Here is a 16,405-nt window from a genome sequence, read left to right as displayed (position 1 = left end):
CCACCCTCCCTTCCCTGCACTGAGGTCAGCTGGGCTATGACCAGGCCAGAGGAGGAGGCCAGCATAACGATGCCTGTTTCTAGAAACCTGTGCATGTCTGGTGTGTACATAGGGCTGATCCTGTAGACAGATCCTTGGGAGTAGTGTTTACTGCCTGACCACAGATCTCATTCCTGGCCTTCAGTCTGCCCCCACCTCCGGGAGCAGGTCCCCATGTGTCACCACTCCCTCATGTAACAAGTCCTTCACTTTGCTTCCTCTGACTAACAAATTAGGTCCATGGGCCTGGCACTGGAGGTTCTATTTACAGCTACCTTTCCAGTTTCCTCTTGGACTAGCCAAACCAGTTTCTCAGGTCATCCTGTCTCTCTTCTTCCTTCCTGTTATCCATCCATCTGAAAGTCCCTCCCAGCCCGGCTCTGACCCCACCTCAGAGCCTCCTCCCTTGCACAGAAGCCCTATTTGCATGCCTGCCCCTTTAGAAGCCATGCAGCGTGATCCACATATATCATCTTAAGCTATCAGACCGGCAGGAGCCAGGAGGAAGGGGAAAGCCACACCCTTTCCTGCTTTAATTCCATCACTCAACAAGGGCTCCCGATGCCCTCGCGGTGCCAGGTGCTGCCCTGAGCCCCAGGGAGAACTTCAGCGAGGCAGGTACAGACCAGGCAAAGGAGGATTGCTTCAAGAGCGGTGTGATAACCTGGGCGGTGCCGCTGGACGGAGGGCAGATCTTTGCAGGACCGGTAAGGTGGAAGTCATGGGGATCTGGATGAAGGGCTTCAGGGGAGTGGCAGGTACCAGGGCCTGGCTGAAGTGCACGGGAGGATGTGGGGTGAGTGGAGATAGCCCGTGCGGGTGACCGCTTCTTGTGCAGGAATGGACGGCGGGAGGGGCGAGCGAAGGCTTAACATGGGATACGACTGTCTGTCGGTTTAATGGTGGAAATTCCCGGGCCACGAAGGGAAGGGGGAGGCAATGGGAGCAAAGTGTTGAAAGGGAGGAGGGGAGGAGGGGACGGGGCAGAGAGGTGGAGAACAGGAACAAGGGGCCGCGCTATAACAGAGGAAAGTGGCGGGCGCCACAGGAAGCAAAACACCAGCTGAGAGGACCAAGGTGTCGAAGGCTCGAGAAGATGTGAAATAGACATCCTGCGGCGCGGAAGAGCAACCCGAGTACGAAAACGCAGTAGGACGACTGACCAGCATGGACAACCCTTTGTGAAACTGCAACAAGTCAGCGCTGTGTTTTCCTCCAGCCACACTCAGCAACAAGGGCGCATGCGTGGGGTGGAAGGGGCGTGGCCTCGCCCTGCGGTGGGTGGCGGGGCGGGACCGCACTGCAAGCATCCAAGGGAGGAGTGTGCGCAAGAGAGTGGAGAGTGTTCGCAGGAGTGGTCATGGCCACGAGGCGCACCGTGAGCAAGAGAAGGGCGGGGTAACGGAGAGGACTGGGAGGGGGGGTGCGGGCCGGACACTAAGGACTGGCGGCTGTAGACCTGTCCGGGGTGCGAGGCGGGCAGCAGGTGGTAGACAGGATGCCCGAGGCAGAACATGCAGGGTGGCATGATACCTGGGGCCGGGAAGGTCTAGCGGTGTGGAAGGAGAGGACGGGAGGGCTTGGCAGTGAGGGGTTGAGGCCAGAGAGCAACCAGCGAGCAGGGGTTGTCATGCTAAGGGGCATGAGCTCACGTGGAATGGGGACAGGAGTTGTGGTGGGAGAACTCCTCTGTGATTGAGAGCGTGGCCAGGAGGAAGGGACATCTCAAGAAGGAGGCGTGTGCGTCTACAGAAGCGGCCTTTCGGGGGGAGGAGGAGGAACCCTGGCCTGAGAGTGGCCGCGAGCACACGGACACCTGCCAGCAAGGCTCGGGCTGGGGAAAGCGTGCAGGGGGAGGCAGCGTTCCAGGAGGCTGGCGGGTGATGGTGTGGTGAGCACAGGTCACAGTTCCGGGAAGCTGAAAGCTTCATCCATCTACAAAAGGCCAATTCCTATTCTATATTTGAATACAGAAAATAGGCTATACCTCATTTCTCAGGCTTCTCTGATTTTTAAAAAATTGTTATTTAGGGAGAAAACCTGCGTTAGAAATGTGACAGGGACACCAGTCTGCTTGCCAGGATTAGATGCACCACAAAGACACAGAGCTGCAGCCTCGCCAGGATGGACCCCACCAAACACAGTGCACATGGGCCCAGGAAACATGAAACAAGTTCAAGTCTGAGCAGACACATTAATTGCGCTTTGCTATCCGCATACACAAGTAATGTTTGGGGGCACATACTGTGACTACTTTGGCCTCTCCCTCCATACGTGTCTATCAATGAAACATGCCCCTCACAACGTCGGAGGAAGAGTGTCACACTGTTGTTACAAAGGGGCAGAAGACACCTTCTCAAATGACCCTCCTACCACATTTCATTGATTCTGGAACTGCCTCCTCCAATTTATGAACCGGCCAAAGGCTTTCTGTACCTGGAATTTGCTCCATCCAGCCTTGGAAACAGAAAAGTGTGTGGCTGGGTCAGAACCCGACCTTACAATCTTAACCACTTCACAGAGCCACACAGCCTGGCAATCTTCCCTGCGCTGACCTGAGCGCACGTCTCCAGGGCGTGGGCGCCATGTCCAGACTCCCCCTGTCACTTACCTGTGAAGTCCTTCTGTCCGGCAGCCTCTCTCTGGGGAGATTCGCCCTTGCAGAATGAACACTTGCCTGTCGCACACGCCTTCCTGGGGGCCTACTTTGTCCTCCCCAGCTCCCCTTTTTGAATGGGACGCCATTCCTAGCACCTGCGCCAACCTGGCAATGGTGGCCCCCTTTCTACCCTCTGCCACTCCCGGTCCTACCACACCTGCCGTTCATGCCTCAAACATCTAAGCCCAGCCCTGATGTTCCTTGTGCTGAACTTGGCTTGAACCTGAGCAGGTGTGTCCCCTAAAGGACAAGTCAAATCTGGGCTTGTCTGGAAGCCTGGGGGTGGGGGTGCTGACCTGGGGGCCAGTGCAGGAGAGAAACAAATGTCTCCTGGGAAAGAGGTCAAGGCCGAAGGGGAGACACAGGTGTGAGGGCACAGCTGCGGGGCCAGGAGGGAGGGGTGACACCGGGTGGATTGCAGTGTCTGTCACCGGGGCCTCCATGCCTGAGTCACAGGAGGCAGAGGGCAGGATGGAAGAATGGAGAACAGAACCAGCACTCACCCGCCCAGCACCAAGGCGGCGTGGGCAGTGCTGGCTCCACGGCTTGGCCATTTGTCTTTTTCCTCCTGAGGATGACTTAGATATTCTTTCCGGTAAACTGCTTGTTCTTCTGCTTTGTGATGTACGGGAGCTCTTATAGCCAATGATTAGCAGCCTTGTTTTCTATGTTGCAAACAGTTATACACAGCTTTCTTCCAGGGAGCTGCTGGTTTTTTAACTACCTGTATGGTATCTTTTTGTATCCTGGCATTTTAACTATTTATGTAGTCCGTCTATCAGTCTGACACAGGGTGAAGGCTGAGCAGGGGTCCTTGGGTGCCCCAAATGCTGTTTCCAGATCTCGCCCTGGTGATGTGGGTGTGTTCCCTTGGTGAAAATTCATGGAGCTGTACATTTAGGATTTGTTCATTTTCATATATACTTCAATAAAAAATATGTTCTTTAATCTATCAGGGTTTTTTTTCTTTTATGACTTCTGAGTTTTATGCTTTGTTTAGAAAGGCTTTCCACACTATGAAAGCTTCTCCTATATGTTCTAATACTTTACAAGTGGGGGCTCTTTATATTTAACCTTCATGGCCTTTGTAATTTATTTTAAAGTACGAGATAATACAGGGTTCTAACGTACTTAGCATCTACACGGGCTTAACAAAACCTAGAAACCCCATAAAGGTAAACCGTCAACTATGTTACTAGGTAACACTGCTTTTGGTAAAATGACCTTAGTTGGCCAGTTGCTCCCGGACAGGGACGAGCTGTACCTGAATTCTCTCTGCCGATGGGGACGCCAGGCTCGGGGCTTGGGGGAAGCCTGTGGGGTTTTATAAAGGATACTGGCTCCTACAGGGTGCAGGGCTTAGCGCCGGGGGAGAAGCTAGTCAGCGGGTGGCTGGCTGTCCAAGCAGTCACCTGCAGGAGCTCCTGGGGAGGCCACTCACTGCCCAGAAGAGGGGCAGCCGGCACTGTCCTACGGGCAAGCCGAGGTTTCTGCCCCCCTCCTTTCCGACTAGGGAATCCGAGGGGAAGCGATCTGAGTATCTGGCTGAATAGAGGAAGAGCCCCGCGGAGCACAGCACTGGTCGATGATACCAACACCATTTGTTGAATATCCACCTTTCCCCGGGCTGATTAAATTGTCACCGTTATAATAAACTAATCTATTGACATAAGCCTGTTCTGAGCTCTCTCTTCTATTCTGGTTGTTGTCTATTATACATTCTTCTGGTTTTGTAGTGTGCTTTACTATCAGGTAGGTCTAGTGCATCCTTACTGGTCTTTTTCAAAGTCTCCTTGGCTATTTTTGCCATTCCTTCATCATTCAGCAGGGTTTGGGGGGGCTGCTCCGCACATCAGACAGGGCTGAGAAGACAGTAACGAACAAGACAATGCCCTTCGTAGAGGTTTCCTGGGGCTGCGGGCAGGAAGCAGAACAAACCAGGGCGCTTAAAATAACTGCACTTTATGCGCTCACGGTTCGAGGGGCCAGGAGTCCAGACCAGGTATTGGCAAGACCCTGCTCTCTCTGAAGTCTGGAGAGAGGCTCTTTCTTTGGCTCTTCCAGCCTCTGGGGGCTCTGGGTGGTCCTCGGCTGGTGGCTGGGATGTCACTCCAATCTCTGCCTCTGTCTCGTGACCTTCTTCCCTCTGTGTGTGTCTGTTTCTGTCTTCTTTTTTTTTTATAAGGACATCAATCATACTGGACTGAGGGCCCACCCTACTCTTCATTTACATCTTAATTATGGCTGCAAAGACCTGATTTCCATGTAAGGTCACGTTCCCTGATTGTGGGTTAGGACTTGAACATATCTTTTTGGAGGACACAACGCAACCTGTAACGACCCGCAATCTCCCACAGAGCCTGAACTCTCACGGTGATCAACGTTACACAATGTGCGCCAAAGCAAATACGGAAGTTGCTTCTGGTGATCAGTGGCATAAAGGCAAGAAACCAGGTGACAGAACGGAGGCCGTGGGGGGCGTGGGGAGTGGGGACTGCACAGGCCAGCTCAGCCCAAATCACGGAGTCAGCCCGGAACAAGGAGGCCGCAGCCGCAGCCGGGCAGGGGTCTGCGGGGAGAGCACTGCACACAGAAGGCACAGCGAGTACAAAGATGCTGAGGCATCAGCCAGTCAGGGCTGCTCAAGTGCGGGAGAGGAGACTGGAGAAGGAGCCGGGGCAGAGGACGTGGGCGGTGCAGGCTCCAGCAGGCCCCTGTGCGGGGGCTGGGGAGGCCCCGGGAGAGGTGGCCGGGACACTAGTTAGGAGGCCCATCCAAGTGACCAGACTAGTGCTATACCTGTGCGGCGGGGCACTGGTGACATCTAGCTACATGCACAGGTAGAGCGGTCTGGGCTTGCCAGCGGACTGGGTGGAGGGAAACAGTAGGACCAGGAGGACTCGGTCATTTTGTTTGATTAATGTTTTTTAATGTTTTTATTTTTGAGAGAGAGACAGAGAGTGAGCGGGGGAGGGGCAGAGAGAATGGGAGACACAGAATCTGAAGCAGACTCTATGCTCTGAGCTTTCGGCACAGAGCCTGACATGGGGCTCGAACTCATGAACTGAGAGATCATGACCTGAGCTGAAGTTGGATGTTCAACCAACTGAGCCACCCAGGTGCCCCGGACTTGGTCATTTTTGTCCTGAGCCTCTGCCCCACCCATAAGGTGCAGCCATTTAGTTTAAGTGTGTGTGTGTGGGGGGGTCCAGATACACTCTAGCCGGCTCATTCTGTTTTATATCACACTGCTATTGGAATTTCATTGGATTTTACTCAAGACACTTGCACTTATAAACTGGAGAAGAACGTCTGTACATTGTCGATGTTCCTACTAAAGAATACAGTATACCTTTCCAATTATTTGATGCTTTAGTAAATAAAGTTTTATAGCTTCCTCCTTTTAGGCCTCACATATTTTATTATGTTTATTCTCAGAAACTTGTCACTGGGGTAGAATCTTTTTTTTCTTCCTATTTTATACTCTAATTTCTAACTGACTGATAATGGGGTCTTGGAAAGCCATCAATTTTTATCTGCTGAGCTTGAAAAGCAGCCAGCTTATTCACTAAGTCTCATGATCCGCCACGTACCTATCACCCGGCTCTAAGAGTTATCAGCATTTTTCCAGGCTCATTTCACTTGTTTCCTCCCCTGCGTGTGTGTGCACGTGAGCGCGCACATGTGTCCTCCCGTCTGCCTCCCGCAGTATTGCCAAACAAATCCCAGACCTGGTATCATTTCACTGACACATACTTCAGAATCTGTCTCCTCGCTCTTCTGCGTGCACAGTTTTATCATCTGTACCACAGGACTTGACAGTGTGCAGGAGGGGGCACACACAGGCCACAGGGCTGAGGCCTCTCCTAGAAGGCCAGGGGAGAGCCAGTGAGCAAACTAAGTCACAAAGTTCAACCCGTAAACTTTTCTTACAGGATCACACGCCCAGTCTTCAATCCGGGTCTATTTTCTCTTTAAAGACAAAACTCTAATAAGCTCTCAGCTACATAAATTTCCTGACAGCAAATAGAACCAGAAACCTGAGGCGGTGAGTGCTGAGGTCAGACACTCACCCGAAAGCCCCCCAAGTCTGGAACCATCAGTCTGCAGGCAATGGCATGTCATTACAATTCCTCATTTGCCTATGTTTCACGGTTAAGCTGCATATTCTAATTCCACAGTTGGATTCAAATTTTATCACTGTCATACAAGTTCGAAAAAGGCCTTTACCAGTCTACTTCCTCCAAGGCAGCCTACAGCCCACAAGGTGCCTTCCTGTGAATTAGAGACAAGTGCTCCCTCTAAACAGATCAGCTTGGAAAGCAAGGGAGGTGGCGGAGGAAAGAAGGGCAGTGCTGGCTCTCTCTTCCCCTCTGGCCCACAGCTCCTCCCTGCCGGAGTCACAGGCTCCTCCCTTCCTGAGCCAGAGGCTCCTCCCCTCCTGCACCACAGGCTCCTCCCCTCTGGTCCACAGTTCTGGCCTTCCTGAGCCACAGGCCCCTCCCCCTCGCTCCATGGCTCCTCCCTTCCTGTGCCACAGGGCCCTCCCCTCTCCCCTCCAGAAGGTCTGTGTAATAGCAGACACCACCTATGATGGACCTTGTCACCAGGACCTGGCTCAGTCTCCGGCGGGTGGCAAGTTATTTCTAGCCCAGATTTTCCAATATTCCTTTCTTTACCCACACCATTTAAATAAAAACAAGTCTGTAACTGAAGCAGGCCGTGTCGTGAGCGTCACAGTTCTGCCAAACCAGAGCACGTGCACCGCTACCACACTGGGCTGCATTCTACCATTCTTTCTGCCTGGGGGATCCAGCCTGGCTCCGCCTGACCTCAGTTCTGCTTAATCGGGAAGCAGGAGCTGCAGAAAACGGCCTCCTCTTCTTAAAGAGTTTTTCCAACATACAGGATTTATCAGCCATGGATAAGATGCATGGTGAAGCTTAAGTTCATGCAACCTACAGTCAGTAAAGCTGCTGAAATGAACCACACATTCCCAGACACACAAACTCGCCCTCCAGAGCAGACTGTTAAAAAACAAAGCTACGTTTATGTTGAAAGGTAGGATTTTCAGAATGTTAATGCACATTAATAAGCACAAACTAAAGGTGCTATTACTTTAGCATGCTTTATGATATTTGAATAAATACCTTACTTTGTGGCTTTAATGTAAGCTCACTTATTATTGCATTTTAAATTTCTTCTGCCGGTTATCAGAAAGGGATAGAATCAAGGAGAGATCATCTCGTGCATCTTAACCAATCTGTAAGTCTCTAAAAATGGAAAGCACAGATTCTTAGCTCAGGCTTAGATCAGAACCATCTTAAATTTTGCCTCGTCAGATCATTTCTCCTAAGATTCACATTTGGATTAACTCAGTCCTTCAGATTAGGAGCCAGGGCTAGAATTCAGGTCTCCTCTCTCCTACCAGCAGGCCGTAGAGCAAACAGGCGAAGGGTTTAGTGGAGGTCTCACTAGAACATTCTAGAGTCAGATCTGCGGAAAGGGAAGGAGTTTGCTTTTTCTGCGTAGAGATCACTACCACCAAACAGTAATAAGTCAATACGAGTTGAAGAGACAGAAAGGCGGCTGGCCCGCAGAGAGAAGCAACTGCTCGTACCCTGCTCACCTTAAACCTGGCCGTTTTCCCACATCCTGATGGGTGTCCAGACCGTCCCAGTCCTGGGCCGGGTCTAAGCATCAGCGGTTAGCTCCCTGCGCTCTCCGTCCCCACACCCCCCATCCCACAGCAAGTCTAAACCTAGGAATGCTTTTGGTGGCCCAAGTTCTGTTTTGTGAGATGTCACACTGCTTTAAAGGACAAAGGAACGTCCCTCTTCCTGTCTTAGCAACCGCTTTGCCCTCAGCATCTCCTCAGACCTTGTCAGGGAGCAGAAGTGGCAGATGAGGCCCGCTGGGATGCCTGGGTGGCTTGGTCGGTTAAGGGTCCGGCTTCGGTTCAGGTCATGATCTCACAGTCTGTCTGTGAGTTCAAGTCCCGCATCAGGCTCTGTGCTGACAGCTCAGCGGAGCCTAGAGCCTGCTTTGGATTCGGTGTCTCTCTCTCTCTCTCTCTCTCTCTCTCTCTCTCTCTCCCCCTCCCCTGCTTGTGCTCTGTCTCTGTCTCTCACTCTCAAAAATAAATAAACATTAACAAAAATTTTTAAAAACCGATGAGGCCTATTCTTGGGAAGTGGAGGAAAACAGCACAGCAGCTTGTGCTCAGGCTGGACAGGGGCTCGAGGAGCTGAGGGAGGGCCGGCTCCGTCAGGCTCGGCCCCAGAGAAGGGGGAGGTGGGGCAGAAATGCACAGAGCCTCAGGAACAGAATCACGAATGAGCTTCCACGATATTACACGAGGCTCTGCAGGCGAGTCTCGTATCCTCCGAACACCGCCATAGGATTAAGTTCTGACTTTCGCATTCATACTTTGGAACCGCTGCCAAGAACTGCTTCACCAGAAGGAGCTGCCCGTCTGCCCTCCTTTGCTGACGCGCTCCAAGTGAACCCTCCGCCCGGAGCCACCAAGCCGTACAAGCGAACGGCAGCCCCCAGCCTCACGTGCCACGGGTGGGGACTGCCGCTCCCCCAGGGCCTGGCCAGATGCGTCCGCCTTTCCTGGATGGGCCCTTTGCCAAGTGCCATGCCCATGACAGATGCCCAGGGCTCACCTTGGGTGCAAAACACGGTTCAGTCCACCCGGTGGGCACAGCGCCCGAGTCCTCCAGGACAAGCAAAGGTAGGCCGGGAAGATACCTTCACTCACTCAGGCATTCCTCCCCACTCCAAATGGAGGAGATCTTCAGGAAGACATCAGTCCAACATGGTATCTGCCTGATGACCCTCACATTCAGAGGCATGTCCTTGGGGAGGCCGGGGGCTCACCTCTATGCTAAGAAACCCAGGGCTTTCTTCAGAGCCTTGAGTCCTAATCAGGCTCCATTCTAGCTGCCGGGGACATCCGTGAGGAAGCACAACACGAGGCGCAAGCCTCGGCCCTGCTGGAACTCGGGGCTGCAGCCCACACGCTTCTCTAGAAGGTGCCCCTTTGTGGCATCACAGGCACCGCCCAGCAAGCGGGTAACTGCTTCCGCAGGCCCGGACACTCCCCTCTACACAAGCATCGGACAGACCTCCAGGCACACGGGGATGATGTTCTGACGCTTACACTCACCAGCACCCCTGATCGTCACGGACGGCACGAGTGTTCTGAAACCCAAAATAAGCACAGAGACAACGGGACACAGCTAGTCTTTTTCATACACACACTGAATTTTCTTTTTTTCCCCACGAAGGAGATTTTCCTAAACACGCTGTTCTCTAGAGCCTCTGGGTGTTGTTCAAATCATGGCTCCGCCGCTAACGAGAGGCAGAACCCCATACAAGTACTCATGCTTGTCTGTACCTCACTCTGTCCAAGTGTTACATGGAATTATAATTTGTACATGTCTCCTTGGGAGGATTAAATAAATCAATACATGTCAACCATTTAGAATAGCATCTGGTACATGGTAAATGCTCCATAAATGTTACCTATGTAATGTTTATTTTTTGAGAGGGTAGTGGAGGGGCAGAGAGAGAGAGGGAGACACAGAATCTGAAGCAGCCTCCAGGCTCTGAGCTGTCAGCACAGAGCCCAATGTGGGGCTTGAACTCATGAACCACAAGATCATAACCTGAGCTAAAGTCAGACACTCAACCAACAGAGCCACCCAGGCGCCCCAAATGTTAACTATTTTGTCCCATAAATGTTAGCTGTTATTATCCAGTTGGACCGAAGTTTATGAAGTCAGCTAAACATTCAAAGCAGCTTGCAATGAACATACTTAAAGCAAAATGGGCTCATCATATATGAACTATACTGAAATAAATGTCTATCCATTGATACCAGGACAGTATCTGTCCTTGATACTAGGTCAAGGACATGTATCTGTCTTAAGGTTTTCATTAAATTGTCCTCAAGAATGACTTATATTTACATAACAGTACCCAAAGGCTCCTTCCAGCATTCCTTGAAATTAGAAGTGCCCATAACTGGGCTCTTCTGCATTGACCTTGAAGGTAGACCCTGGCCTGCCCACTGACAGCCCCTCTTCTAACAGCGTGTGGACAACACCTACCTGTGCATGGACAATGTCCACCAGAGCGTAGATGACGCCTCCCAGCGTGTGGACAACACCCACCAGTGCGTGGACAACACCCACCAGCGTGTGACCACACCCACCAGTGTGTGCATTATACCCACCAGCGTGTGCACGACACCCACCAGTGTGTGGACGACAGAAGCCCTGTCCACCGCAAACGCAGCCTGGAAATGCTAGCGCAGCTCTGGGGGCTTTGCTTGCAAACCTTCCGCTTGGTCAGGTGCAGACACCGTCACAACCTGGATGGGATTTTCTCCTTGAAGCGGGCTGGCCAGCACACCGCCTAGCCCTGCCTGGAAATGCTTAGGGATCCCCCCCCCATCTAATTCCCAAGTCTGAGCCTGGGGAAAAAAAAAGCGGGGGAAAAAAACCCAACAGCAACAGAACAAGTTTCTCATCTCAGGTGGAAAGGCTGATCCAGTCCCACAGCCGAAGCTGAGTGGCCAAAAATCACCAAGTGGGACCTGGGTACCCCAAGAACACCTCAGAAGTGAGACCCAGACTTCCATCGGTGCCCTGAACCCTGGTTGCAGAGTTCTGTTTAACAAAATACATTCTACCCTCTTCGCTTGAGAAGTTCACCCCTGTTGCTATAACTGGAAGATCAGGTCCAGAATGTGGCCAGTGGGGGTGGTGCCCCGAGCCTGAGCCCCCTTCTCTTTCCACTGACACCATCCCCCTCCCCGCCTCCTGCCTCCGGGCTTGGAACCACTCTGCCAAGGGCCTCAGGCACACCCCTGAGGACACCCCGCCAGGGTGGCGTGTGTCCACTTCCACCCATGCCGTGCACCCCTGCCACACTCCCTTCGTTGGGGTCTGGAGTGGACACGCACACTGTGCGGTCTGTCACAGACCCCGGGAAAAGACATGAGCATGATGGAAAGCAGACTGGGCACTGCCTGGGTAGGAGCCTCCTGGGTACTGTGTATCTAGGGTGGGGTCCAGAGATGGGGTGCAAATGGCCTGACCCCTTGTTTGGCTGAGAGGCACAGGGCAAGCCCCCAAAGGTCTCTTTGGGAGCCCACCATTGCTGTTGACTGGTCCCCCAAGATCACTTTGTTTTTTAAAAACGTATCTTGGCCAGATCTCAGAATCAGTTCACACCGCCATCTCTGCTCTTGCCCACATCTCAATCCGTCCAGCGAACTTCGAATGTATACACATACGCACAGCTGCAAGTCAGGAAAAAAGAAAAGCCACGCCAAATAAATTAAAATCCTGTTTGGCATTGAATCAACTCAATGTTAGGGGATTCATTTTTCGTAAAAAATACAGGGACATGTGACACAGAACGGAAATGTACTGATAGATACCAATGCTGAGTGACAGATACAGGGGATTCATTTTTCCTTCTACTTTTGTTCATTTCAAATGGTCACAGTTAAAGGTTAAGGGAGGGGCGCCTGGGTGGCTCAGTCTGTGAAGCATCCGACTTCAGCTCAGGTCATGATCTCACAGTTCATGAGTCTGAGCCCCGCATAAGGCTCCGTGCTGACAGCTCAGGGCCTGGAGCCTGCTTCAGATCCTGTGTCCCCCTCTCTCTGCCCTTCCCCTGCTCATGCTTTGTCTCTCTGTCTCTCAAAAAATAAATAAACATTAAAAAGAACTTTTTTAAAGAAAAAGGTCAAGGGAAAAGATTTTGAGCCACATAAGGAGGCTGGCAAGATCTGAAATCATTCCTACGAGCGAGTTACAAAAATGACAGGTAGATGTACACACTAGTTTGTGTGTTTGTAAATGTTATGCTGAGCAGACCTACCAGTAGGAAATAAGATCCATGTGTCAGCCTTGGAGGCCAACAGGCTGTGTGGCCCCGGGGGGGGGGGGGGGCCGCTGCCCAAGTCAGGAGCCTGGGGCCCCCCCACCTGGCCCTACCTGCATGGGGTGCTGATAACTTGGTCACTGACTGATTCTCTCGGGTGCTGCTGAGCAGGTCAGACGTTCATGCACTGACCTACAATCCCAAGCCACAAAGCCGGAGAAAGTAAGGCAACAGTTCAGAACAAGCTTTGCTTGGCTCCCTGGCCATTTCACCAATTCAAACAAAGCCGGATATTGTGGCCTTTATATAAACACAGCAGCTGGGAAAACCCAGGCCTGGTGTTTACACAGAAACTTTCCCCCCAGAAGCTCAAAGTAATTTAGGGACACTCACTAATTAACTTGATTAAGTCTCCCAGGCCTCCTTCCCACCCCCAGCCTCGCCGTTGCCTGTTCAACAGCAGATGAGGCTGGAGGAGGGAGGCCAGGTCCCACCGACTCACAAACACGTGTAAACACACCGACACCCGCAGGCCACCCTTCCTAGGGGCCGCTTGGAGAACACTGACCTTTGGAGTATCAGTGCTCGTTCTGAAGAAGAAATCTATGAACAACAGTCACACTCCCCTTCGTGTGGTCCACACTATGCCTAACAGAGACCAAGGGAAAGGCAGCAACTACTTTTTGTCCCAATGTGCAAATGAGAGAACGTCTGCGTGCTAACTCCGGACTGCGGGCCACGGGGAATTGTTAACGTGCTGTGGCTCTTCACCCGTACTTGAGAAGCCTCCTACTTCTGAGGCAGCTCACCAAGAAAACTTAATAACAACTTTTAAAACTGGTGCCAATACATTTGGCTTTTGCTTCCAAATTCCTGCCCACTGGTCTCCATTTAAGATAGATTCTCAACCTAATTCTTTTAGAAGCGGGAATTTACAAGCCTTCCCTCAGCACGCTTCCTGCCAGCAGGCTAGATGGCCTGGCGTTGGGGGGGGGGGGGAAGTATGCAGAGTCCCAGGGGAACAGAAGGGCTGTGCTTTTCCTAAACTCACAGCCCAGTTTGAGCCCCTGAGCTGTGTAGACAGACAGGCTGAGCAGTGTGAGCCCCTACCCGGTGGTGAAACGCCTTTTCAGTGTGGATCCTCATGGGGTAAAATGTGCCTTGAAGAGCTGTGGGCCCCGCTTGTTCTCCCGCTGCTCCCCGTGAAAGCAGGACACAACTGCCACAGGGCTGGGCAGAATTTAGGGACTCCCGCTGGCTAGGAGAAACCGCCACCCACATGCTAATAAACTGTTCCTCCCTGGGGAGACCCATCACAGGAAATCACAGCTGAATTCAGAGGAAGCTGCCCTCAGCCTTGAACCGGTCAGGATTCCAACGCCAGCAATGCCGGCTTCTACAGATGCACGGTCCCACGCAGAAGCAGACATTGAAAGCTTCAGGAGACAAAATGAAAGTAGTCTTTTCCTCATAAAGGAAAGGAAAGCAAAAAAAAAAAAAAAACAAAACAAAACCCTAGCCCTCTGAAACCTAGATGGGAACTTCAAGTTCAGAGCCATTCTATCAAATTGTGGCACATTTAAGATACTTGAAAAGTTTGTAATGGCAACTTTCTAGTAACAGAAGGCTCTCAGAATCCTCCTCTGGACCAGCAATACCATCAAGCGCTGCAGCTGCTGTTTAAAAATAGTTTCACTTAGTGTCCAACTTGGGCTCAGGTCATGAGCTCATGGTCTGTGAGTTTGAGCCCCGCATCAGGCTCTGTGCCAACAGCTCGCGGAGCCTGGAGGCTGCTTCAGATTCTGTGTCTCCTTCTCTGCCTCTTGCCCGTTCGAACTCTCTCTCTCTTAAAAATAAACATTAAAAATTAAAAAAATTGTTTCACTTAAGAAAAACAGACTTTAAAAATTAAGTATTCAACCCAAGTTCTACTGACAAAGGAATGCTAGGTTAAGTGACAACTGTGGACCACATGTGAGTTCAGGAGAGGCCGGTTTCTTTTATTACATCCTCTGTGCCAGAATCCAGCGTACAGTGTAGTCCCCACAGTCATATACATGCAACACAGCCCAAACTTCATTTCCAAATAGAAAATATGCATTATATTACTTTCATTAGTCATTTCTAAAGTCTTCACCTTTGAAAAAAAATAAAGCCTTTTTCTCCAAGTGGCTTCAAAGGAACTCTTCAATGGGCATGAACCTTGCTTAATGCTGTAATCCGACAGACGGACGTTTTAATCTTTCTGATGAAGTAGTATTTTTGTACCAGGAAATTAGTCTCTCGGCTCTGATAAATGTGGTATGAAGTTGACATCTAAAATGGAATGGAAATTTCTGTGGGTTTTCCTTCAAGACCTTAGCAAATGACCAAACTTGGATTTTTCGGGACAGAGCACGAACTGGAATAATCTGAGCATAATCTCATCAACAGATTCGACGGATTCGACGCACACTATGACACTGACTATACTGGAGACATTGTTTCAGAAACCAAGTGACTGAAAACAAGCCCGATGACTATATGCCAATGACATGACTGGGGAAACTGAAATAGAAGAAATTCTTCCAGCCCTGTATCCTGAGGAATGCACGCACACAATGCAGGGAGAGAAGACTAGAGACAGCAAGAAAGCGTTTGTTGCGGCAGTGAGTGTACTGTTTGTCCGCAACCTGGACAGTGAGCTTCTGAGCTTCGTTCAGCTCCGAACAAGACGGGATGGTACAGCCGGTCACCAGCGGGAAGCCCACTCTCCAGCGTTCATAACGTTCTCACGATCCTACCTGGTTTTGCTTACTTTGGCCATCCTCCTGAGGTTGGCCACAAAACAAGGGACAGGGCGGCTGGTGATACCAGGAAACCATGCCTTTTATTACATTTATAAACACAGCCCCAGAGGACTCAGGTAGAGGTGTGTCACCCCCGGCAAGCAAGTTTCATAGCCTCTTCGGGCCTCAGTATACTCATCCACAATTCGGGGATAACAGCAATTCTTTTGTGGAACTGTGAAAGTTATATGAGATCATCCCTAAAGTCCTTGGCACAGCGCCAGTCTCAGGACTTCCGGAAGCACAGATCTGAAATACACTGGCTGGACACCTAACTTCAAATACATCCAACCTGGAGGTCAAGTCGCCAAGTAGGACATTTGCCTCCAAGTCCTTGAGGTACTTTGCAGAACTAAAGCTTCCCGGCCAAATACTGAAGTGAGGTGCCATCAGAGGTTTCTCTGGGGTCCCCGTCCCCTCCGGGAGTGAAGCCAGCCAACACACACCAACGGGCAATCCCTGATTCCATCAACAGGTGCAAAGGAGGAGGGCCAGGCGCAGGGGCGGGGCGGCCTCTAAGTCAATCCCCTGGGATCTCTTTGAATCTGTAACGTGTCCCGGCGGAGCGCGGGGCATAAAAGGCCACTGCCGGCTCTCCAAGAACGCAACCGTCCGGCGCGCGCGGCGAGGGCAGACCCCCGGGAGGTGCTGCGAGCCGCCGCGTACTGGGCCCTGCCAGGGGCGGCACTCGGGCGACCCCAGCGTCTCCTCATTCCAATACGGGCGCGACCCACCCCCCACCCCCACCCCCGGCTGTCTCCACGCCGCCCGGCGACGGTCACCTCGGGGAAGGGAGGTGCCCGTTTCTCGACGCCTCACCACGGCAGGCGCCCTCGCCTCGGGCGCCGCCCCCCGCCCACCCGGCCCGGGGTCCGCCGCGGGGTCGCACTCACCGAGCGTGGCCACGGTGCCGGCCTCGAAGAGCAGGCAGTCCCCGCGGCCTCGCGCCTCCAGCAGGACGCTGCTCTCCCCC

General features: G+C 51.9%; 1 protein-coding gene and 2 long non-coding RNA genes across 3 annotated transcripts in view; 1 reads left to right on the top strand and 2 right to left on the bottom strand.

Moving 5' to 3' along the window:
• SYNJ2 (synaptojanin 2) overlaps nucleotides 1-16,405 on the bottom strand; it is a 116,252-nt gene that overhangs the window by 81,902 nt on the left and 17,945 nt on the right. The window contains exon 4 of the mRNA XM_029943257.1: nucleotides 16,326-16,399. Within this exon, the coding sequence (XP_029799117.1) occupies nucleotides 16,326-16,399 (74 nt within the window). The remainder of the gene's footprint in view (nucleotides 1-16,325; nucleotides 16,400-16,405) is intronic.
• LOC115295858 lies at nucleotides 507-3,650 on the top strand. Its single transcript, XR_003910609.1, has 2 exons — nucleotides 507-746; nucleotides 2,071-3,650. It is a non-coding gene; the product is annotated as an uncharacterized LOC115295858 (long non-coding RNA).
• Nucleotides 14,580-15,457, bottom strand: LOC115295859. Its single transcript, XR_003910610.1, has 2 exons — nucleotides 15,388-15,457; nucleotides 14,580-14,920 (listed from the first exon to the last, which is right to left on the bottom strand). It is a non-coding gene; the product is annotated as an uncharacterized LOC115295859 (long non-coding RNA).

Source organism: Suricata suricatta, chromosome 7 (genome assembly GCF_006229205.1).
Source record: "Suricata suricatta isolate VVHF042 chromosome 7, meerkat_22Aug2017_6uvM2_HiC, whole genome shotgun sequence".
NCBI lineage: Eukaryota > Metazoa > Chordata > Mammalia > Carnivora > Herpestidae > Suricata > Suricata suricatta.
Note: the sequence above shows the minus strand (reverse complement) of the source record. Positions and strands in the feature narration are given on the sequence as shown.